Genomic DNA, 25,689 nt, shown 5'->3' on the forward strand with positions numbered 1-25,689 from the left:
CATCTATGGATAACTTTTTTTTTTTTTTTTTTTGAGACAGAGTCTCGCTTTGTTGCCCGGGCTAGAGTGAGTGCCGTGGCGTCAGCCTAGCTCACAGCAACCTCAAACTCCTGGGCTCGAGTGATCCTTCTGCCTCAGCCTCCCGGGTAGCTGGGACTACAGGCATGCGCCACCATGCCCGGCTAATTTTTTTTTTTTTTTATATATATATCAGTTGACCAATTAATTTCTTTCTATTTATAGTAGAGACGGGGTCTCGCTCAGGCTGGTTTTGAACTCCTGACCTTGAGCAATCCGCCCGCCTCGGCCTCCCAAGAGCTAGGATTACAGGCGTGAGCCACAGCGCCCGGCCTGGATAACTTTTAAAGGAATAAAATTCTCCCAACTCCTTGGTTGAGACTTAAATTATTTTACTGTAAGAAAATATAAACAAAAATTTTACATTAAAGATACTGAAAAACGTACAGATATAAAACTCTATTTAAATTCCTTTTCCTTAGACCTTCTATGCAAACATAAAACAAAAAAAAATTGCCAAGTAGAAACAAAACTTCAAATCAATGAAATTTAGATTCATGGTATTACTGGAAAAGCATGGATGGTATTGCTTTGTTGAAATTAATTTGTTACTCACAAGTGAATGTGGCACTTTTTAAAACAGTGACATATTTATATGTAGTCCCTTAGTTTCTTTCACATGACTAGTGTTCAATAAAGATTTGTGAATTTAATTTGCATGAAGGTATAAATAATTTAAAATAGTTTGAATTATCAGAATTATCAGAAAAATCTGAAGTCTGTGCAATTGGTATTCTATCATTGGCAACTGCACTTTATGTCTATCTAACCTTTATATCTATCTCTTTCTATAACTATAGTTATCTATCTCTATATCTATCTATGTATATCTACTTACATCTATCTTTTCCTATATAGATATAGATATACATTTTAAATTATAAAACTAATTATACATGTTATAAAATATTCAAATAATATAGAAACATGAAGCAAGAAATTAAAGCCCTCTTGGATAAACATTGGGTTGCTTTAACACATGTCAAACAGCAAAGGCTTAAAGAAGATAGAAACTCATTTCTCTCACATCATAACCTACAATGGAGCAGCCAAGGATGACCTGGCAACTGTGCAGTGATGGGGCCCAGGCTCCTTGTCTCTGTGGCGCTGCCATTCTCAAGACATGGCTTCTATCTTGGTCTAACATGGCTATTTCCATTTACCCCACTGCATCCACATTCCAGCCAGGAAGAAGATGGGAGGAAGTAAGAAGAGAAGGTGATGCTTCTTTTTTTTTAAGGGCACGACTTGGAAATCACATTTATCACTTCCACTCACAGCCCATGACTAGAACTCAGACACATGGTCAACTCTAACTATAATGGAAACAGGGAAATAGGGTCTTCAGATGGGTAGCAATGTGCCCAACTAAAACTTCTCTGTTATAGAATAGGGGTTTTCAAATCTGGTTGCACAACAGAATCACCTGGAAAACTTAAAAACAAATAGGCTGGGCATGGTGGCACATGCCTATATTCCCAACACTTTTGGAGGCCAAAGTGGAATGACCACTCGAGCCCAGGAGTTCAAGGCCACAGTGAGCTATGGTCACGTCACTGTACTCCAACCTGGTGACAGAGCGAGATCTTGGCTCTTAAAAAAACACCAACAAAAAAGCACCCCACTACCCCACAGATGAATTAAATCAGAATCTTTGGGGGAAAGACCTGGGCTTCTGAATTTTTAAAATGTTTCCTGGTGACTTTGATTCAGATCAAGGATAAGAACCACTGCTATAGAAGAAAGAAAGAACAGATAGGGAGGGACGGCTAACAACCCCAACCACTGCCCCTTTTCACTGCTCCCAATTCTGCACCACCCATTCCCTCCCAATTGTCACCCACTAGTTCAATCTGTATTCTTCCAGGTCTTTTTCTGTGTGTATGCACTACATACATACCTATGCACATGGTCTGTCCTGACACCTAATAGTGACTTCAGCATTTCTATCTGGGTGGGTCTTGGGATAGTAATATTAGTAGAATAGGCATAAGCCTCTGTGTTTGCATGACACTTTACATTAATTTAAGAAAATATGAATTATCCACATCAAAGTATGAGGTATGATGGAGAATTTTTGGTGATAGGGGAGCTAAAGCCTACAGAATCCATCTCTTGGTTCAGCCCCTGCAAGTGTCATATATTGAATCATTTATCTTTTTTTTTTTGAGACAGAGTCTCGCTTTGTTGCCCAGGCTAGAGTGAGTGCCGTGGTGTCAGCCTAGCTCACAGCAACCTCAAATTCCTGGGCTCGAGCGATCCTCCTGCCTCAGCCTCCTGAGTAGCTGGGACTACAGGCATGCGCCACCATGCCCGGCTAATTTTTTATATATATATCAGTTGGCCAATTAATTTGTTTCTATTTATAGTAGAGACGGGGTCTCGCTCTTGCTCAGGCTGGTTTTGAACTCCTGACCTTGAGCAATCCGCCGGCCTCGGCCTCCCAGAGAGCTAGGATTACAGGTGTGAGCCACTGCGCCCGGCCTGAATCATTTATCTTTTGCCAGTGGTTTGGATGCCATCTTTATTACCTATTGTAAATTTCTACATCTATGAAGATTTTAAAAAATTCTTTATTCTTTGTTCTGTTAGTTCAGATTGTTATTGCATATTTGTTCACTTTTTAAACACTTTGTAGCTTTTCTCCTGTCCCCTGCAACTGTCACTTCTTACTTCCCTCTACTGCTGGGTAAATATTTAAGAATTCTGAGATGTGTTGCTTATTCTGTGTGAAGGGATCACTTATGAGGTATGGGAAGTTCTTAATAAAGCTTTCAAATCCACTTGAACGTTTTATGATGATAAAAGTAAGAGTTTTTGCTCTGCAACACTCTTTTTCTTTTCCATGACCACAGCCTTGCAGACTCTTGCCATGATAGACTTTCTTGAGTTTTGCTCAAATATAACGGGAGGTTTTTCTAACATCCCCTGAGGCCATCACTCAAGTGTTGTTCTCTGCTTCTTAGTGAGCACACTCCATTAGAGCTGAAGAAAGCTATAAGGCAGCAAAAGAGCAGTTTCTGCTTTGACTTGCAAATATTTTTAATCCCCTAAAAATAAGCCATGAGCTGCAAATAGGCCTGAGTGCTCCAGCACTGTTTCCTAAATTAGTTATTTCTGCGGAGATGGAGAATACATCTTGTTTTTCTGCTCAGGGCCACCTGCTTAGGATTCAATACATGATTCCATTCAGTATCTTATTGCCAATCCTTGTTTGGAGGCAGGCGTAATCCCTCAGAGAAGATGGAAAAATTTATGTTTTGGAAATAAATTATAAATGAGATGAAATCTTTATGGGAAGGGCCTGAGTTTCTTCTGAGTCTCTATTGTAACATGATTCCAATTCTCTTCCTCGTGTGTTTGTAACCCCTCGTTTCACATGTTGTAAGGTTTGCTTAACCACTTCGGTACTGCGCTTACTGGCCGCCAAACCTTGCCCACAGCCGGCACTCACAGTCCACACGGTAGTTTGTGCTGTGCATTGACGACGAATCGTTTTGCTCTTGTGTGATGAGGAAAGCTTTAAAGCACCGAAAGCTTGTTTTACTTTACAGGCAGCTTTACTTGTAATGTAAATCGGAATAGGTAACATATACATATATGTTTTCATTACGTTATTTTTATTTTTTTTTTATTTTTTTTTTTTGAAGTAGAATTTTGCATTGTACATTACGTTATTTTTAAATGTTCACAATTTTATTTTGATAAATGACAAATTAGAAAAGTCATATCACGGCTGTCGGCTAAAGTCGCTGTACTCGTTCATCTGTGGCTATTGACTATAGTCAACGCTCGTACCCAAGTGGTTAAATACAGTCTTCACCTTAATGGAGCTAACAGTCAAGAAACCAAAGGCAACTTTTTAAACTTAAGTTGGCCTTAGTTTTGTTTTTTTGTTTTTGTATCTGTGAAAAGGGAATGACAGTATCAGTTTATAGGGTTGTCATGTCATGTCATTCATTCATTCATTTGTCAGTCATGCATTCAACAGGCACTGTTGGCTATTGTAAAATGTCTAGCACTTTATAATTACAAATAGTATATTTTTTGATGTAGCAAATTTTAGCAATTATTTTAAAAGTTGTATTATAGAAAATTTTAAACATATACAAAAAAGGTGCAAAGAACATTAATAAACCTCCATGTGCTTATCACCCAGCTTTAAAAATTACCAGTTCATGGCCAAACTTGTTTCATTTAAATCCCCATGACTCCCTCCTGTCCTGATCATTTTGAAACAAATTCCAGACATATCATTTCATCTAACAATCATTTTTTAAAGATTAATGTTTTATCCCATTCAAAACTTAATTCAACCCTTTAAAGCTGTGGTCTCCAACTCCCAGGCTGCAGACTGGTACCAGTCCCTGGCCTGTAGAAACCTGGCCACGCAGCAGGGGGTGAACAGCTGGCAAGCGAGTGAAGCTTCATCTGTATTTGCAGCCACTCCCCATCACTCACATCACTACATAATCTCCACCTCCTGTCCGATCAGCCACGGCATTAAATTCTCATAGGAGCACAAACTGTAAACTGCATATGTGAGGGATCTAGGTTGGGTGCTCTTTATGAGCATCTAATGCCTGATGATCTGAGGTGGAGCTGAGGTAGTGATGCTAGCGCTGGGGAGCAGCTGCAAATACAGATTATCATTAGCAGAGAGGTTTGACTAAACAATAAATGTAATGTGCTTGAATCATCCCCAAACCATCCCCCCAACGCCCCCCTACTCCTGGTCCATGGAAAAATTGTCTTCCATGAAACTGCTGCTTGGTACCAAAAAGGTTGGGGATTGCTGCTTTAAAGCATTTTAAACTGCATTTATCTATAATAAAGATGTTTGCACTTGAATGTAAAAAACTGAAAACATTGAAATAAAAAATTAGAATGATAATATACTTTTTAAAAAATTTAAAAAAAATAAACTGCATTTATAATTAATCTCATTTCCTTTTGAAAAACTTCACTGGATTAACAAAAATCTTCCCGAATACTAGTAATTCTTATAATGGTTTAAACATATAAACAGGGTAAACCTTAAACTCTTTCAAGTACATTTCAATGCTATTTTAAAACAATAAAATTTCAACTTAAAATCTCATCTAAATCAATTATTCAGTTCTTCACTTTAAATTAGAATCACAAAACTATTTTATTATTTTATTATGCCAAATTCTCTTCACACCAATACATTAAAATACCAATTTTATACAAGTTCATGAAAACAAAAATATTAATACTGCAGGGTTTGGGTCTCTTAAACATTTTTGTTTTTAATGCTAAATCTTCCCAAGATCAAAAGATACTTAATCTCTACGAAACTACTATGTCATCTCAGATCCCACAAATGTGGGTGGCTGTCACTTGATCTGCTGTATTTGTGGATTAAACTCAACTATCTGTTTTCTCTTTCTATACTGAATTGTTTTAATAATCTTTCTGTTGGGGTCCAAATTCTTACAGATATTTAATTGACAGTTGAGTATTTTGTAGCTTTATCCACCTCTGAGGTTAGAGTTGCAAGAAATATGCCAGTGACAAAAAGGTATTCAATAAGCATGAACTTGATGGTTAAATAACCTTGGGGGATGCCAGATTGAGCAAATAGACATTCATTAAGTGTATTCTAAACACTCCAAGAATGTAAGGTACTAAGGCATGTATCTAAGAGGGGTATAATATGCTACAGTTCCAGATATATTTGACTACCAACCTACAGACCACTCCCTGTCTCCCTTTTTTGGATGATTCTCCTATAAAACCTAGAGCTGAGCCTGCAAATGGGCACCTGAAGGCCAAATCTGGCCTGACAGTTCAGTTTCACCTGGCCACACAGTATTTTTAAATACTTAATCCATCTTTTAAAACTTGAAGAGAGTTTGCCAAAAAATTATTGATTGCCAGTGTTTTTTCAAGAATTAAAAGGTCTGGCAAATGCATGACTACGCTGGCTGAAGCTGAGCAAAGCCTGCCTTCTCCTGTGGGGTGTAGGCACTGCACTAGGTCGCCAACAGAGAACACCTGCACTGTCCTCCTAGGTTGAGTCTGTGGGCTTCATGGTCTTGGGACCATGGTCAAGGGACTCCCAATGTGGTAGAACTCAATATGGGAGGAGCTGATGTAAGCCCATCAGACTGTGTGGACTGGCTGCAGATGGTGAGTGTGAGTGGAATGGGGTAGCCTGGAGTGAGTAGCTGGGGACAGTAGGGGAGAGGTGCTGTCACAGAGTAGCACTGCCATCCTAGGGCAGTACCAGCCCACCTGCTTTTTCCATTTGCTTCAGAATTCCTGCTCTGCCCTCCATGTGGATCTTGACATGCCTGTTGAGAAATAAAGAGCTGAAGCCAAAAGCTAGGATGGTGCAAATAATTTCTAAATGGTAAAGTAGATGTCAAATGAAGTGAGTGTGATAATTATTCCCCCTGAAGGGGCAGCATGCCTCAGAAAGATTCCAATCTGTGTTTGGCTATCATCAAGTCTTATTGTCATTATAAAGAAAATCCAGCTTTTCCTCTAAGCAAACCAATGCCTGCCCTTGCCAACCAAGAAGAGGTTGTCTTAGAGTCTTACCCAGAAGTTTTGTAATTTAAACCCAGACAAAGAGAACAAAGGTGAGGTAGTTTCCACTGATATTATTTTCACAGTGGATTGCAAGTCAAGAAAATAAATTACCAAGTAAGCTCTGTTTTCTTTAATCTTATTTAATGCATTGCTATGCAGCAACAGTAAGGTAATAATTAAGGACGATTTTGCCTCCTCCAGAGGCTTTGATCTACAATGATGTGACTCCATGTTTTTGTCTGGTTGGGTTTCTAAGCTTTCATTAATGTCCATAAAATTTGAACAAAATCAAAAGGGCATAAGGCATAACAACAACAACTCCACCTGCATCTGAGCAAAGGGGAGATTTCATTTGCAATTAGGTATGTCATAACTTCCATTATTTGCTTATTTTTCAACATGATATAGTTTGATGTTTTGGGACACTATTGGAAATTAGTCAAAATATATACTATTTATACAATCCCACAACCTGTACTCAAGATTTTTTATTTTCAGATATCTAAGAAAAATCTCTAGAAAAAAAATTCTGCAAAGTAGAAATGAGTATTCGTACACCCATGGAAATACACATTCAAATAGGATTTATCATTTCTTTTTTTTTTTTTTTTCTACTTTCTTATTCTATTGGCATGTGAGAACCCAGGGTCTTTTCTCATTCATCACTTTTTTTTTTTTTTTTAAGAGACAGATTCTTGCTCCATCACCCAGGCTGGAGTGCAATGGTGTGACCGCAGCTCACTGCAGCCTCAAACTCCTGGGTTGAGGTGATCCTTCTGCCTCAGCCTCCTGAGTAGCTGGGACTACATGCAGGTGCCATTGCACCCAGCTAATTTTTCTTATTTTTTATAGAGCCAGGGTCTTGTTATGTTGCCCAGGCTGGTCTTGAACTCCTGGGCTCAAATGATCCTTCTGCCTTGGTCTCTCAAAGTCTAGGATTACAGACCTGAGCCACTGCACCAGGCCTCCTTCATCACTATTTCTGAAATTTCTTAGATTCGTTGGCGATTCAGGTACGATGTTTTACTTTATTGGGTGTACAATAGTGTAACCGGAAATTCTTATTAGATATTGAACTTCCTGAATTGATTATCCAGTTTTCTTGTCTTCTATATTATTCATCTCTTCTAGATTTTTCTTTCATGAGTCTTCAATTGAATTCTTTAATTTCCAAGAGAGCTCTTTCTTTTCTGAGTTGTGTCTTATTTATTTATGTTTTAGCATTTTGTTCTGGTTTTATGGATGCAATATCTCATCTTTTGTCTTCAGCTTCCTCATCGCTCTCGGTTTTCTTCAAGTTTCTTTTGGTTGTGGTGGTTGTTGCTTTGATTGGGTATGGTTTCTTTCTTTCACTTTGGAGCCTTTCCTCAGGGGTCTGGTGCCTGCATTCATCCTAAGAGGAAGGCACTACCATCTGATTGGAAGCTCCCTGTATGTTCACAAATCTGGTACCTGGAGGACTGTGTGGTAGGTGATTGGGTGGCTTTTTTGCCGGAGAACCTACAAATGTAAGTTTCAGAAGGTGTTTTCTCTTGACCTAGTTAGTCTATCCAAAAGAGGAATCTCCTACCTGAAGATTTGTATGCGTGTTTCCCTTCATTCTGGAAACGGAGTGCAGGGAAGAGAAGGGAATGGGGGATTGCCTCACTCAGAGTTTTACTTAATCCTCTCTCCTGTGCCTCGTGTTTCTGGGCTGGGCTGTGGGTGAGGTGGGGAAACTAACAACCTGGCTTTGAGGAGGGAAAGGCTACAGGCTTTCACTGCTCCATCTTCACACAATTCCCATGTTTTTGGTCCTGCTTCACTCGTCCAACCTTTGAGGTACTTGGTCTCTTATCGTTTGAAGTCTTTTTGAGCACGCAGAAAGGTGCATCTCATTGGCATGCCCTTATATAAGAATTGAACGTGTGGTTTTCCTCACTGCGTTTGTCAAGGTGCTTTCCACGCCTCAATTTTCTTTCCAGTTCCCCCCAAATTTGTTGACATTTATATCTGCTATCACCTCTTTTATTCTCTTTATCCTTGTGGGTTTATACCTTTCCTCCTCCTATTTTGTCATTTTGAGGATTTGGGAAAGAAAGAAGAGATAAATGAAAGCATTAAATTCTCTATATTTCACCAGAAGTTCCTAGTTATCTTTTTATTTTAAAAGCAACCTATTAGATACTAGAGAATCAGGTGTAGCAATTTCCCTGTATAACCAAAAGTAAAGCAAACTTATTGTATACCAACTGTGTGAGGTGGCAACACATTACGTGATTTTAATTGTTTTCTTTTTAAAGGTAAATATGTGCACATGGAAAAAATATATAAGTCATATAAAAAAGTAAGCAGTGAAAAGTATACCTTTCTCTCACTCCAGTCTCAAGTCCAATAATTCTTCTCCCCAGATACAATAACTATGCTTGTTTGGTAGGTATTCCCTCCTCTTGTCCATACTTATGATAGCACTTTATGCACATTCTTCCCACCTCTTAACAGTATATCTTACAGATTGTACATCATTCTTTTTCACAAGTGCATATTAATCCATTATATACTTACACACGTATCTGTTGTAATTTACTTAACCAGTTCCCTGCCGATAAACATTTACTTATTTATCTATTTATTTGATTTTTTAGAGACAGGGACTTGCACTGTCACCCAAACTGGAGTGCTGTGGCATGATCACAGCTCACTGCAGCCTCAAACTCCTGGGCTCAAGCAATCCTCCTGTCTCAGCCTCTAGTAGCTGGAATTCCAAGTGTGTGCCACCACATCCAGCTAATTTTTCTTATTTATTTATTTATAGATCCTATTCAAGATCCTATCCTAGAGATAGGATCTTGCTATGTTGCCCAGACTAGTGTCCAACTCCTGGCCTCAAGTGATCCTCCCACCTAAGCCTCCCCAAATGCTGGGACTATAGGCATGAGCCACCTGATAAGCATTTAAACAGTTTCTCGGTTTTTGCAGTGAAACAATGCAGCTGTGAATATTGTCTATCCATCTTTATGTAGAAATACATGTGTCTTTGTGCATGGGTGAGAAAAGTAAATTCTAGAAGTGGAATTGTTGAGGTGAAAGAAACATAACACTTATAATGTACTAGCTATAGCCAAATGGCCCTTCAAGCAGTTGTACCAATTTGTACTTTCAGTAACAATGAATAAGAGTTCTTGTTTCCCCATACTGTCTCTCATCAGTGCATTATCAAAAAAAATTTTTTTTGTAGTTTCCAAATTTAATATATGAAAAAGCTAATTTTAGTGGAGTTTTTAATGGGCATTTCTTTTGTTCTAAGTGGGGTTGAATGTTCTTTTTTTTTTTTTTTGAGACAGAGTCTCGCTTTGTTACCCAGGCTAGAGTGAATGCCGTGGCGTCAGCCTCGCTCACAGCAACCTCAAACTCCTGGGCTCGAGTGATCCTTCTGCCTCAGCCTCCCGGGTAGCTGGGACTACAGGCATGCGCCACCATGCCCGGCTAATTTTTTATATATATATCAGTTGGCCAATTAATTTCTTTCTATTTATAGTAGAGACGGGGTCTCGCTCTTGCTCAGGCTGGTTTTGAACTCCTGACCTTGAGCAATCCGCCCCGTCTCGGCCTCCCAAGAGCTAGGATTACAGGCGTGAGCCACAGCGCCCGGCCCTGAATGTTCTTTTATATTTTATAGAACCATTTGTATTGTGAAGTGTTTGCTAATGTTCTTTATTATCCTTTATCCTTTTGGGATAGTAGAATATTTCTTATCAATTCATAAAATTCTTTTTTATTTAGAAAATTAGCCCTTTGTCTATCATATATCGTGGGAAGTTTTCCCTACCAGTTTATCATTTGATTTTTGTTTATGATACTTGTTGGCAAATAGAAAGTTACAATTTTAACATTTTCCTTTATGGCCTTCTCGGAGATCATAAAAAAATTCTGAATTTCTTCTAATATTTTATGATTTTTTAAATTTTACATTTACTTAAGTGATTTATTTGGAATTTATTTTGGTGTAGGAGTGAGACAGGGGTTCAGTTTTTTTCCCCAGTTGGCTTGCTGTCTCAACAAGTTGCACTTTATCCTTAATACAAAGCACAGGAACATTTGCACAACTGTGAAAATGTCTTTATCTGATCTATACAAAAGATTAACTCTTTGAGTCAAAGATTATCTCTTTGACAAGACAATTGGTTCAAGATCATTTCATAAGAAATGTAATTTGTGGGTGTAATCCAAGATAAAGTTTGATCACAACACGGCAATTGTGTCTGATCTATGTCAAATTGGGAGGGGAGAGAGGAATTCCTAGGAGAGCCCTGAAGTCTAAAACCACATTGTAAATCCAAGGGCCTGAATGGAGTTCAAGATATAGAGCCCAAACCAGGAGAGCTGGGAAGCGAGGAAAGCAGAGAACAAATGCTGGACCAAAGCTGGGCAGGAGTTGGGGGTAGGGAGCAGGTGCAGAGGGAGGCATGAGGCCTGAGCACTTGGAGAGAGCAGATCCTTTGGATGGGTTAGGGGAGGTTTGCATTGCTAAGCAGCCTCCAAAGCAATTCTCAGTGGGAGGATGGACTTCCGACTAAGCTTTCATTTCCACAAGAAGGAGGGGCCAGGAATCCTAATAGCTAGTAAAAGGTAGCCCAGGCCTTAGAAATGTGGGCCGAAATAAGCTTTCTGAGATAATTAAGGTAAATATTGGGATTAGCTTAAAAATGAAATTATTTACCTGAATGTAATCACGGATAAATTGATAAGCTAGTTCATTTCTTCTCCAACAAACTTTTATCGAGTAATGCCAGGCACTGGGCAGAGAACTCTATGAGACAGAGAGAAAAATTAAACACAGGTTAGGTGCTTATCTAATTGGGATACAGGTAGATCAGTGACAAGGACAACATAGTGGTAAGATACTCTGAGAAGTCACAGAGCTGAGAAGTTCTTCATAGAGTCTGCTAGAACATGAGGTGATCAAGCATTGCATCCTGTTGAAAATCCTTATTCTCTTTTTGAGTAGGTTAAGCTAAAGTTTCTTTCAGAATTATGATTAACACTACTTCACTTCTAGTCTCTGATAAGCTTCCTGGTGTCTTTTTTTGCCAGGAATCTGAGGAGACCTAGTGCCCCTTAGCCTTGCAGAGATTCTTAACGTGAGGTTTAGGTTTCAGGGATAGGTTTCAGAGTGCCCATGAACCTTGTAAAATTGGATGCAAATTGTGTGGGTGTGCTTTTCTTCTAGGCATAGGGTCATAGATTTTGTTAACTGTCTCAAAACAGCCGGGCTTGGCAGCATGCCTATAATCCCAGAAGTTCTGAAGTAGAATTGCTTCAGTTTGAGGTTAGCCTGGGCAACACAGTGACACTCCAGCTCAAAAACAAAACAAGATAGAATCTCAAAGGAGTCTGTGACCCCAGGATGATTAAAAATCAGTGACTTTGATTTTCCTCAACCTAATTAAGGATCTTTTATCTTTTTTTTTTTTTTTTTTTGAGACAGAGTCTCACTCTGTTGCCTGGGCTAGAGTGCCATGGCATCAGCCTAGCTCACAGCAACCTCAAACTCCTGGGCTCAAGCAATCCTTCTGCCTCAGCCTCCCGAGTGGCTGAGACTACAGGCATGCGCCACCATGCCAGGCTAATTTTTTCTATATATTTTTAGTTGGCCAATTAATTTCTTTCTATTTTTAGTAGAGATGGGGTCTTGCTCTTGCTCAGGCTGGTCTCAAACTCCTCCTGACCTTGAGCGATCCTCCAGCCTCGGCTTCCCAGAGTGCTAGGATTACAGGCGTGAGCCACCGTGCCCGGCCCGGAATCTTTTGTCTTAAAAATGTTTTTTAAAAATATTCTAATTTGTCTTTAACCTAGACATTTGTTTAGTTACTACTAGTTGGCCCGTTAAGCCTCTGTCCTAGGTGGGTGAGGTGGCTCACACCTGTAATCCTAGCACTTTGCGAGGCCAAGGCGGGAGGATTGCTTGAGGTATGGAGACCAGCCTGAGCAAGAGCAAGATCCTGTCTCTACAAAAAAAAAAGAAAGAAAGAAAGAAAGAAAGAAAGAAAGAAAGAAAGAAAGAAAGAAAGAAATTAGCTGGACAACTAAAAATACATAGAGAAAAAAATTAGCCGGGCATGGTGGCATGTGCCTGTAGTCCCAGCTACTCGGGAGGCTGAGGCAGGAGGATTGCTTGAGCCCAGGAATTTGAGGTTGCTGTGAGTTAGGCTGATGCCATGGCACTCTAGCCCGGGCAACAACAGAGTGAGACTCTGCCTCGGAAAAAAAAAAATGCCTCTGTCCTTCATCCTTCCTATATTTATGATTATTTGGCAACTTCATACTTAACCCCATATAAGCAATCCTGAACTTAATTGTAATAATGTGATATCATCAAGCAGAGTTGGAAATCCACATTTCTAAGATGATCTCTCATGTTTTAAGTCAAGTTTTTGGTTTGGAATGCTCAATTAAAAAATCCAGTTCAATACACATTTATTTAGTGAACACTTTCTATATGTGGGACATCACACTTCATTCGGAGGGAGAGAGGAAGAGAACAGGACATATAGATGAACTAGACCCAGTTCTCACTTTCATGAGATGAGCCATTTTGGAAAATGCATGCAGTGCTTTGTGAATTCAGAGAGGAGGGATTATTCCCTGTTGGAGAATGCAGAGAAACAGTCCAGAAGACACTGACAATGCTGTAGACTTGTTTACCCTCCATTTTCACATCTTTAAAATAAGATGCTGGGCCTAGAAGCTGAGACTTGAACAGAAAAAAATTAAAAATAAGCATAAGAGAGAAATTAGCCTTTGTCATAGAATGCCATAGAAAGAGAGTGGAAGCAACTAGTACAAGAAAAGCTGTGCAAGAAAATAAAGCAGTAAAGGAGATATAACATGATTAATTGAATAAACATAAGAAAATTTGAAAGCTGATAGTAATTAATAGAGCATATTATCATCATTTCCATCATATTATTATTTTTAAAATCTGGCTTTTTAACCCAAGGCAATATGCATATTTTCCTAAAATTTAAGAAATAAAAAAAGTGTTTTGCTAGAAATATGTACAGACTGTAAGGCTTTTTCTAAAATGTAGATTGAGGGGTGTGTGTATATACACTTTTCTTCTTACTAAATCATGTAACCAAGCATCTACTACTGATATGAGTCATACCCCAAATTTGTGGAGTGCTTTTAGATCAATGCTTACAAAACAGTTTTACATTCATTATAAATCCTGCACAGTGCAATAATATGGCTATTAATTTTCTTACTCTATATTCTTAGGATGAACCAGCACCTGCCAAATTTTTGAGACAGCTCACGGCTTAGAGGAAGGCTCATCTAAATAAAGGCCAGCTAAAGTGACATTGCAGGGATTTAATCCTTCTCTGGCTGCCCGTGTGACCAGAAGGCTGATTTGCAAGTTTCTTCTTTCCTGGGGTCCAGATTATTAGGTCTCCAGGGCTCTGCAGCTTGACAGCAGGAGAAGCAAAAAAATGAAGATCAGAGAAAAGCACCGGAATCAGGGACTTGGGGGCCTCCCAGGGGATTTTACACGCCGGAGTGCAAGATTCCCTGGCCATCAAGCGAAATAGCAACCTGGAGCCTTTCTCCTGGGGCACGGCCGCCTACCACAGAGCATCCGGCTGCACGTCGTCGGGCCAGAAGGTTCCTGGAATCCCATCAAGGAAGTGGCTATGGTAACTGCATGTGTGCCGCATTGTACAGTTCGAGCTGCAAATTCGACGTGAGGGAAGGTGGGAGATGTCTCGGGTGAGGCGAGCGGCTTTCGGCTGGGCTGGGCCGCCCCGGCCGCCGCGCGCCTCTCGCTGAAGCCCCGGAGGCGGCTGCTCAGGAGCGTCTGCCCGGCCGCGCGGCTCTCGCGGACTCTGCGCGCTGGCCGTCCCCGGCTCGCACCCCCCACCCACCCGGCCTCCCGCGCCCCTCGGCAACCTGCCCTCGGCCTGCGCCTCTCGGCTGAGACGGAGATGTGAGCCTGCCGGGGACGATGACTGCCGTGTGCGCGAATGGAGGCGGCCTGGTGAACCCCCACTACGCCAGGTGGGATCGGCGCGACAGCGACAGCGTAGAAAGTGGCTGTCAGACGGAGTGCAGCAAGGAGGGTGAGGAGGGACAGCCTCAGCAGCTGACACCCTTTGAGAAGCTGACCCAGGACATGTCCCAAGATGAGAAGGTAGTGAGGGAGATCACATTGGGGAAACGGATAGGCTTCTACCGAATTCGAGGGGAAATCGGGAGCGGAAACTTTTCCCAAGTCAAGCTCGGAATTCACTCCCTAACCAAAGGTAGGATCTGACTTCCCAGGGGCCATCCCCTGTGGAATTGGAACCTAGTGGGGGCGGGCTTAGGGGGCCAGGGCCAGGGAAGCAAGTAAAGTGACCTCAGCTGAGCCCCTGCTAGCCTGAGCCCTGTGCCAGCTGCCTTCCAGTCATCTCAGTTAATTTTCACAGTCACGGTGTGAGATCAGTCTTTTCATTTCCGTTTTGCAGATAGGGAAACTGAGATCCAAAGAAGTTAAATGTGGCGTCAGCAATTCAGTCTTAGATGTTTTTGACTCCAAAACCATTCCCATAGTACCATGCATATAAACCCACTCAAACATGAGGGGACTCTGCCTTCTCCAGTGAAGCCTTCGAGAAGCAAAGTGGAGTGTGGCTTGGTTCCAAGGCAACTCATATCCCAAGCCCATACTTACAGCCTCTATTATATATTTGTATGTCAGTAACAATGGCACAGAGTGGCACAGGAGACTTCCCGAGGCCGGCTGTCTCTGGATAGCAGGGTCCGGCTTCCCCTTCTAACTAGAGGCTGCTACTTCTGTAATATTTGGAGGAAAGGGATTTGATCTCAGGACCTTTCCTGAGTCAGTCTGCCTGTCCTTGTTGTCACTGTTGTGTGGCTCCTCACTCCTCACTTGATTGGCTGCTGGGATTCCGAATGGGCAGTGCCCACCACTCTGGCCTCAGGGAGGAACTGTATGGAGAGCCCAGTACCTCCTTACTGCTCCAAACCCATTGTGGGCACTTCCCCAAGGTACCTCTAACTTAGCTGAAGCCTGGAGATTATCATAAGGGAGTTACAGGACAGAAAAAGAACACTTGCAACTCAGCATAATTTACTGAGTTTCTAAAGCCCACAGGCTATATCCTTTCCCAAGAATCCCTTACTGACATTTTCTCTCTTTGGACCTAGCCTGCCACCGTATATCCAAAGTCTCTCTTTTATTATATTAGAGTTGTCTTTTGTTTTCTTCTCCAACCCCCAATCTCATGCCCCTCCAATCCCTGTGCCCCTCCCACTCACATACACACATACACACACCACTCTCCACCCTGCTCTGCCCCACATATACACTCCCAAGTCACCAGAGTTCTAAGTCCCTTTCCATCTTGCTCTGAAGCCTGAGTGTCTGAGTTCATGCCTTGACATCTTGGCTATTCTACTTACTTATCTGGGTAAATTAAAGTACTTCTCTGAGCATCAGATTCTTCTTTTATAAAACGCAGCCAATAACAGTGCTTACATCATAAGGGATAATGCACAGGTGCTCAATAAATGTTTATTGATATTATTTTGCAGAGTTGCTTTAGCCTTGTCTTGCCTTTGTATAACCAAAGATAAATTAGATTATCTTTATCAACAAAAGTTCCCATCCACCCCATACACAAATCGAGATCAATTCAGCTGCCTTTTCCTATTGCCATGGTTTTGAATTCTGACTGCACATTAAAATTACTTGGGAAGGTTTAGAAAAAAATCAGTGCCCGGAATCCACCCCTAGAGCTTTTGATACACTTGGTCTGGAGTGGGACCAGGTGTGAGTGTTATTTAAAAACTCTCCCGGATCATTCTAATGGACATGCAGATCCAAGAAACACTTGCCTACAGCAGTTTGCGTATACTACAGGCAGCTTTTAAAATAGTAAATTTTTGATATTTGCCACAAATTGATAATCCAGGCATCATTAGTATTTTAAAATCAATTATGAGATATTGTGTCAGGTTTGCATGGTACATTTAACTTTCAAATTTCATTTCACTTGGTATAATATTCATTTATTATTCATTTAGACCAATAATAGAAGTACTAAATTAGGCCTTGGGGGATATAAGATGAAATAGATACAACCTCCACCCTCAAGAAAGATAAGTGAGAAGACATATACAAATGAGTGCAGTACAAGCAAGAATTTGAAAAACATAGAGGAAACAAGCTGTGGATTTAAAGGAAGGAGACTCTTCCACTTTAGGAATATTGTAGAAGGCTTTAGGTGGGGATAGAATTTGAGCTACACCTCAAGCAGGGATAGGATTTGGGATAGGCAATGATTTATAGGACAGAGAAGGGTTAGAGGGTTAGTTAGAAGAAGAAAGTGAGCAAAAGCATAAATGTGGGAAAATGATATGTAGTACAGTTTTCCTAAAAGCCAGGAGAGTTGGGAAAAAGAACTGGAAAACCAAGTTGAGGATGAATCATGGTGGACTTTGAACATTGGCCCAAGGAGCTTGGGTTTTCTTAATGATGAAGAATCATCAGGATTTTTGTGACTAAAACAGGGCTTTTGTCAGATTAACCCAATAGTGGCAAGAATGAAGATTGGGAAGAGACAGTCTCACAGGAGGCAGGGAGATGACCGGAAGTGATTGTGACAGTCCAGCCAGAGGAGAGGAGGTGCTGAGTTAGGATGGTGGCGGTCAAAATAGAAAAGAGGAGCTGGGTTGTCGAAGAGAAGAATCTGGACAGTTGGTGTGTTAGGGTTCTCCAGAGAAACAACACCAACATGTGTAGATATATGGAAAGAGAGAGAGAGAGAGGGATGGAGGGACAGAGACAGAGGGATGGGGGAGAGAGATTGGGATTTGTCATAAGGAATTGGCTCACACAATTATGGAGGCTGAGAAGTCCCAAGACCTGCAGTCAGCAAGGGGGAGACTCCAGAAAGCCAGTGGCATAGTTCTAGTCCAAAAGCCAGCGTGCTCAGGAGCCAAGAAGAGCCAATGTTTCAATTTGAGTCTAAAGGCTGAAGAAGACCAATGTTCCAGCTTAAAGCAGTCATGCAGAAGGAGCAGCTTCTTACTCAGTCTTTTTGTTCTATACAGGTCTTCAGCTGCTTGGGTGAGGCCCATCTACATTGGGGAGGACACTCTGCTTTACTCAGTCTACTGATTCAATGTTAATCTCTTCCAGAAACATCCTCACAGACACACTCAAAGAAATGTTTGACCAAATGTCTGGGCAGCACATGGCCCAGTTAAGGAACAAACTAAATTAGCCATCGCAGTCGGTCATTGATTGGATTTGGAACTGAAGATGAAAGGATGGACAAAGGCAATAAAGTTGCCTTGCTTGACTATGTGAACCAAAAGAAAAGTGATGCCTTTAAAAGAAATAGGGAAACATAGGAAAAGAGCAGACTTAGGAGGGAAAATGATGAGTGAAAACATTGCTGTCCTTGAGGAGCTGCCTACTGGGCAGGTGCATGCTCTGGTAAGAGACAGGGGTGTGAGGTCAGAGAGGGGTCCACATTGAAGTGATTGTGAAAGAGATGGCAGCCACCAAGGGAGATGGTAGAGAAAGGTGATGAGAACCCTTTTTACACCTAAATACTGTTTTACAACCGGATTGACATTTTATGCATGCATAAGCATGCGTATATATATAGAGAGAGTGTGTGTTTTTTTTTTTTTTAGACAGAGTCTCACTTTGTTGTCCAGGCTAGAGTGAGTGCCAAGGCATCAGCCTAGCTCACAGCAACCTCAAACTCCTGGGCTCAAGCAATCCTTCTTCCTCAGCCTCCCAAGTAGCTGAGACTACAGACATACACCACCATGCCTGGCTAATTTTTCTCTATATAGTAGTTGGCCAATTAATTTGTTTCTATTTATAGTAGAGACGGGGTCTCGCTCTTGCTCAGGTTGGTTTTGAGCTCCTGAACTCAAACGATCCACCTGCCGCGGCCTCCCAGAGAGCTAGGATTACAGGTGTGAGCCACCATTCCCGGCAAGAGAGTGGTTTTAAATATGCCAATGGGACCATTCACTCTTGCTCCATGAAAACTATGATTTTTCAATGTCATTAAAGATAGGCATTTTCCAATGTTAATATATATGTGTGTATATATATTTATATCTATCTATATACTTTCAAAAACAATATCATCTTTTGAACAGCATATATATATTATATAGCTACAGCATAAATTATTTAACCTAACCACTATTGATTAATATTTGGATCATTTCTAAAGTTTTGTAGTTATTTATAATGCTTCAGAGATTACCCTTTTCCATACTTGTATGGTTTTTCTCAGCAAATATTCCTAGAAGTTAGCTCTCTTCTCGGTCAAAGAGCATGCATTGAAAAAATTTTAATACACAGTGCCAGATTGAAGGGGCAGCTTTTAAATTTTTATTCATAAAAGTAGATCTAGATCTGTAACTCAAATCTCATTGGGAGAGATGTTGCTTTTCAGTGGTCTAGAGCAAGAATGGAAGACAAAGATAAAACACATAGGGAAATGAGGGGCCATAAATTGAGACAGAAGACATGATTTAGAAAGGTACAGGAGAAGTTGGATAAAGCCAAACCAAGAATTCAGAAAACAGTGTCCAATGCTGCAAAGGGGTCACAGAAGCTAAAGTCTTAGCAAAGGCTACTGGATGTGGCCAACTTTGAGCAGTTTCATATGAGTGTGGGTTCCAATGTTAGATTCCAATAGAGAGGAGGTAGGATGGGACAGTGGACAGAGTTACTTGACTTACTTGGTCCTCAGTTGCCTCAGCCATAAAATTGCCTGGCTAATTTTTTCTATATATTTTTACTCGGTCAATTAATTTCTTTCTATTTTTAGTAGAAACGGCATCTGGCTCTTGTTCAGGCTGACCTTGAGCGATCCTCCCGCCTCAGCCTCCCAGAGTGCTAGAATTATAGGTGTGAGCCACCACACAAGGCGGAGATAATGATTCTTATCTTAGAATTGTTGGAAAAATTATAAATAACATGTAAAGTACATGGCATATAGCAGCCACCTGGTGAATGGTAGCTATCATTGGTACAATTTTATTTTTTACTTAAACTTATTTCAAAAGGAAATTTAATAATATTACAATAATGAAAAAACAACATCATTTGCTGTGAATAGAAAGGTAATGGTAAAAAATAAACACAATGCAAACAAATTGAACAGTTTTAGAGGAAAATTACCAAGTAATAGAAAATAATTTTAAAAACATGCTAACAACCAATTCCAGACTCTGTCTTTGCTTTCATTAGGAGAATTGAAGGAAAACTGAAATGCGAATAATGTTTTTTATGCCATGATTCGCTGCTATTTAAGGGTGTTTCCATGCACTGAAATCATTTCTGCCTCATGAGTGTTAAAGGTTCCACTTTGGGAAACACTGATATCATCTAGTCGTCCTGTGTTTTCTAAATGAGGAAATAGAGGCACACAAGTGGCTGTCCCAAGGTTTAGAACCTGTCTACAGGAACTCACAGGAAAGAGGTGTATTAAATACAAGGGAATCTACAGACCCACAGCAGGGAGTTAGGGCCAGGTGTCCAGATGTTACTCCTTCCATCTCCTTAGCTTTCTCTGGGGCCCATGCTTTCTCATTTCTACTTCCCTTGATGAACCTGTTTCATCTTTCTACTTCTTTCTGTAGAGTGGCTTTCTATGCTTAATTATCAGAAGGCACATCATGGCCTGGAATGGTTATTGCCAGTCCCACATGTCCATAACCTCTCAGCTTTATTGCCCATCTCCATCCCACTCATTTCATTCTATTTCAGTTCAAATTTTAGAGTGAGAATGTGTCTGCTCGCTAGCCAGCTGGCGATGAGCCATCTCTGACTCAAGGGCACGCCCGCGTCAGTGAGCTGTCGCCCTGAGAGTCATGCGGCCCACTGGTCTCTCTCCAGAGCCCAAGGTTTAAAGAAGTGTGTCTGAGGAAGGAGAGTAGAGAGGGCAGCAAATTGATGGACATATCTACCACAGGGACATTAACCAGCTAAGCAGAGAAATTTCTACAGGCCAGGAGCAAGAACGTGCCCAGTGCTATAGATAGGCTACCATGTGAAAAGACAGAAGAAAAAGGTATGATCATAATATATCATAGCATACCATAAATAACAATTGGTATTTATATAGTGACTTATTTCTTGAGTTCTAAACGTTTCTTGTCTGTTGTATGACAAAGTTAACTTCATTCTAGTTCCCCTGAGTTTCAGAGAACATGGCATTTTCCTGCTGGGCAGATGTGTGCCTTGTGTGGCCTCATTGGCATGCTCTCCTCTTGTCTAATCTGCTACAGAGTAGCCCTGTTGGCAAAGAGACAGTCTCAAACCCTGGTTCTGGCATGAATGGTATGTGCAAAAGAGAGCAGGAAAGTGGGTAGTGGTTTGTACAAATACAGACCCCCATACAAAGCCAGCTTGTCCAGAATTGTCATCAGGTTTTCTAGGAAATATGAACAGTCTGGAAAAGATAATGGAGAAGATTCCCAAGAAAGCAAAGAGTTTTCAGTGCCAGGGGAAGCTCCCAGGACAGTAGTTTTAAAAAAAAAAAAAAAAAAAAAAAAGGCACCAGCTGCTCTGGATCTCTAAAAGAAGGCTCCAGTATGGGGCCCTGCTGGCTGGGGTTTATTTTTACAGCTAACAGCTTAAATTCCCTTGGCCCTGCAAGTTGATAGGGCAGGCTGAGAGCCATCATGAATCCCTTTTTAGGATGATTGGAAATTTCTCAAAAGAGATGATGCACTCGGCTTCTGAATATTTTATGTCCCATCTATCGTCACAAACAGGAGTAGCAGAGGCGGCGGATGTGTGTGCTTTCTTCTGTGGCTGCCCCTTCTGACCTCTTCCTCCCTCTCACTCTAGTCTCATGTTTCTAGGATCCTTTCTTCTTCTCTCTCCCTTTATTTATTTATGAGTTCACTCATTTCTTTTTTTAAAAAAATAATAACCATCTCCTGAGCACATGCTTTGTTCTGGACCTTCCAAAGATGAGTAAGATATACTTCTTGCCTGTAATAGGGAACTCACAGCCATGCTGTCCAGAGTAAGGCACCAAAGGTGTGCCCCACTGTGCCCGCTGCAATCCAGAGAGGGTCTATTGAGCAAGAAAGGCTTGCAATGGGTCTTGAGGTTTGAGGAGAAATTTTACAGGACACAGGGAAAAGAGACTTCCGGGGAAGAGTGATAGGATGTAAAGAACATGGAGGTATGAACCAGTGGGTGAGGGTATTTTGAGATTTAAAAGCAATTCAGAGACTGGGTGCGGTGGCTCACACCTGTAATCCTACCACTCTGGGAAGCTGAGGCGGGAGGATTGCTTGAGCTCAGCAGTTTGAGACCAGCCTGAGCAAGAGCGAGACCCGACTCTACTAAAAATAGAAAGAAATTAGCTGGACAACTAAAAATTAGCCGGGCATGGTGGCGCATCCCTGTGGTCCCAACTACTCAAGAGGCTGAGGCAGTAGGATAGCTTGAGCCCAGGAATTTGAGGTTGCTGTGAGCTAGGCTGACACCACAGCACTCTAGCCCTGGCAACAGAGTGAGACTCTGTCCCCCCCCCCCAAAAAAAAAGTAATTCAGTGAAGCTGGAGCATGGGGAACACCCTCAGGTAGTGGGAGGGGGAGAAGGTGGGTGATGTAGGCAGGGGCTTGATCATGGACAATCTTCTTGCATATTTGGATTTTGTCAATTAGTTATTGGGGAGTTATGGAAAAGCTTTATGCAAGCCATTAATAACAGTGATTAATATAATTTGATTTCAGTGAGGAAGATGAATTGAAGTTGAAAAGTGGCAAGAGTCAAGGAAGTCCGAAAAAAATATTAGTCATATGGTGAATGATGATGTCTATCTCCACTAACGAAGTGGCAATGAGGATGGAGAGAAAGGGATGCACTTGACAAATGTTTTAGAATATTGGGAAACCTTGTGATCAACAGGATGAGTGAGAGCAGGAAGGGACAGGGAGAGGAAGAATTGAAGATGACTCCCAGTTTCCAGGGTTAATGACTTACCAGTGAATAGTAAATTACAGAACAAATAGTAATAGATTTGAGATTTGAGATTAAAGATTTAGAAGCACTGACTTGGAGGTACATGGGGCTCATAAAGTGGATGTGTCTAACAGCCCTCTAGGAGCCCAAGAGAAAATATGACAGAGAAGTAAAGATTTGGGGCTTAAAAAAAGCCTGGGTATAGTGAAAGTCTTGGGAGTCCTACTTGCAAGCTCCTTGGTGTCAGATATTGTATTGTATTGATCTTTAGAGTTCCCCCGCATGTTTTATGCATAATAAACACTTGACAAACATTTGTTGAATTAAGTTAGTATGCTAACTTCTCAGTGGTGAGGGAAGAGATTAGAGGGAACAATGCATGGTGGTACCTTCTGCTAGGTGCTCTATGCTTGATCTCTCCGGAGGACAGGGCTGGGGAACTAACTCAGTTTGTAGTAGAGCTTACTAAAGAAGGGCCCTTGGTTTTACAAAAGTGATCCCCCCTCTTGAATACATTCATTAAAATAGCAATTTAACATTGCATTTTCTTACTTTAAAAACCATTAGTTAGTGGCTTTGGGGAATCCACCCTAAAAATAAGTCCTTGTATTGGAAATACTATAACTACTGTAGTGTTATTTATAGCGTTAAGATCTTGTAATGACTTGTAGGAGCTGACAATACAGGAATGGCCAAAGAGATTAAAGCTATATAATGGGCAGAAGGCCACACAGCCATCAGAAAGCACGGTTATGAAGACTGTGCGTGGAGATGAGTGGGACATATGAGTAAGTGAAACAGCCAGGTACAAAATTGAGCGTCCACTGTGATGATAATACCCTGGGTTCTTGTGATGATTGAATGAGATCATTCATTCAACAAATATTTGTTAAGCACCTACTGTGTAACAGACACTATTCTAGGGACTGGTGATACAGCTCTGAACACAAAACAGCAATCTCTGTTCTTATGGAGCTTATGTTCTAGTGCGGAAGACGACAAAAATAAGTTTGTAAAATATTAATCATGTTATGTAGTGATAAGTGATAAGAAAGCAAATGGAGTAGGAGGGGAGATAGGAAGCATTGAGGGCTATAGTTTTTAGATAAGTTGGCCAGGGACAGCCTGACTGAGGAGGTGATAATTGACCTGAAAGAAATGAGGGAACTTGCTATGCACACACGTGTATGGGGGAAACCATCAGGCAGAAGGCATAGCAAGCATTAGAGTGCCCAGAGGGGAGATGCCTGCAGTATTCTCGAAACAGCCAAGGGGCACAAGGGCAAAGAGTAGCAGGAACCAGATGGTGGACGGCCAAGTGTGCCAAAGTTAGTAATCTGGCGTGTCCTGGGAGTGAAACAGGAGCCATTTGAGGGAGCAGGGAGTGACATGATCTGGCTTAAGCTTTAACAGGATCACTCTGGCTGCTCTGTTGGAAATAGACTGCAGGAGGCAGAAAAAGAGAGATCAATCAGGAGGAGCCTCTTGCAACAATCCAGGCAAGTGATAATGGTGGCTTGAACCAGGAAAGTAGTAGTGGAATGTGGAAAAGTGGCTGGAGTTTGGCTATATTTAAAAGGCTTATGGTAACAGCATTTGCTAACATATAGAAAATGGAATATAAAAGAGAAGAATTAAATGCTCAAAGGTCTTTGACCCAGGCAAGTACAAGAATATGTTTACACTTACTGAAAGGAGGAAGATTGTGGAAGGAGCAGGTTTGGGCCAAGAGAGATGAAGAGCTTGGTATTGAACCTGTTATGTCTGACATGCCTGTTACACGTCTGTGACACTGCAGAGCAGATGCTGTTGGTGCCCCACCTGTGTCTCCTTGGGCCTTACCATTTCAATGCAGGCCTCACCTTCAACTGCTAGTTTCTTCATCTCTTTGCCTCTGGGCCTTCTCTAGTCACTGGAGCCTTCTCTGCCTGCATCCACAGTAGGCCAGAAATATATATCCCCCCAGGAGAGGCCAACAACCAGTTACCGGCAGGGGATGATACTTAAGTACCAGCTCTCTCATTTTCCTCATGATGAAACGCAAGCATAACTCTTAGCAGGATTCACCGGAGACTTCTTCAGTAACATACCCTTTATTGGCTGCCTTTCCTTTTCCATCTCATTTTCTCATTCTTCTACTCGTGTTCCCTAGGATTCACCTCCTTCATAAACTACTTGCACTTGAGTCCCTGCCTCAGGATCTGCTTCTGGCAGAACCCAAATGAACACAGCACCCTAGTGAGCAGGTGTATTCTGTATTTGGAATCACCAAGCAAGTGATTGTAGAGAGGAGGTCTAAGAACAAAGCCTTTAGGTATCCAATATTTGGGGGCTAGGGAGATGACAAACACAGCTAAGGAGGCTTAGAAGAAGTGACAAGAAGAAGAACCTAAGAGTGTGTGTTGTCCTAGAAACTAAGTGATAAGGGTGTCTTTGGGGATGAAGCCTGAGAACTGCCCACTGGTTTTAGTAATTTGGAGGTCATGGGTGACCCAGAGGAGAGCATTTTTAGCAGCATTATCTCTTGAGTTCAAGAGATAATGAGGGGAGAATTGGACACAGTGAAGTAGAACAAACTCTTTTTTTTTTTTTTCTTGAGACAGAGTCTGACTCTGTCGCCTGAGGCTAGAGTGCCGTGGCATCAGCCTAGCTCACAGCAACCTCAGACTCCTGGGCTCAAGCAATCCTTCTGCCTCAGTCTCCTGAGTAGCTGGGACTACAGGCATGCGCCACCATGCCCGGCTAATTTTTTTCTATATATTTTTAGTTGTCTAGCTAATTTCTTTCTACTTTTTTAGTAGAGACAGGGTCTCACTCTTGCTCAGGCTGGTCTTGAACTCCTGAGCTCAAATGATCCACCCAACTCAGCCTCCCAGAGTGCTAGGATTACATGCATGAGCCAGCATGCCTGGCCCAGAACAAACCCTTTGAAGGAGTTTTACCATAAAGGGAATGAGAGAAAGGGATCTGGTGCTGGAGAGGGAAGTTGGGTCAAGAGAGGGTTTTTGGTGTTTTTTTTAGAAATATTTTTTGATGTTTAACATAT

At 41.4% G+C, this 25,689-nt stretch overlaps 1 protein-coding gene across 3 annotated transcripts in view; it reads left to right on the plus strand.

Moving 5' to 3' along the window:
• The window catches only part of NIM1K (NIM1 serine/threonine protein kinase), a 61,359-nt gene that overhangs the window by 25,061 nt on the left and 10,609 nt on the right, over nucleotides 1-25,689 (plus strand). For 2 of the 3 annotated variants that reach the window (XM_012758221.2, XM_076008001.1), the window contains exon 2: nucleotides 13,900-14,921. In XM_012758221.2, coding sequence (XP_012613675.1) covers nucleotides 14,624-14,921 — 298 coding nt within the window. In that variant the 5' untranslated portion in view covers nucleotides 13,900-14,623. The remainder of the gene's footprint in view (nucleotides 1-13,899; nucleotides 14,922-25,689) is intronic. The other variant, XM_076008002.1, reaches the window with a different exon arrangement.

This window comes from Microcebus murinus, chromosome 11 (genome assembly GCF_040939455.1).
Source record: "Microcebus murinus isolate Inina chromosome 11, M.murinus_Inina_mat1.0, whole genome shotgun sequence".
In the NCBI taxonomy this organism is placed as follows: Eukaryota; Metazoa; Chordata; class Mammalia; order Primates; family Cheirogaleidae; genus Microcebus; species Microcebus murinus.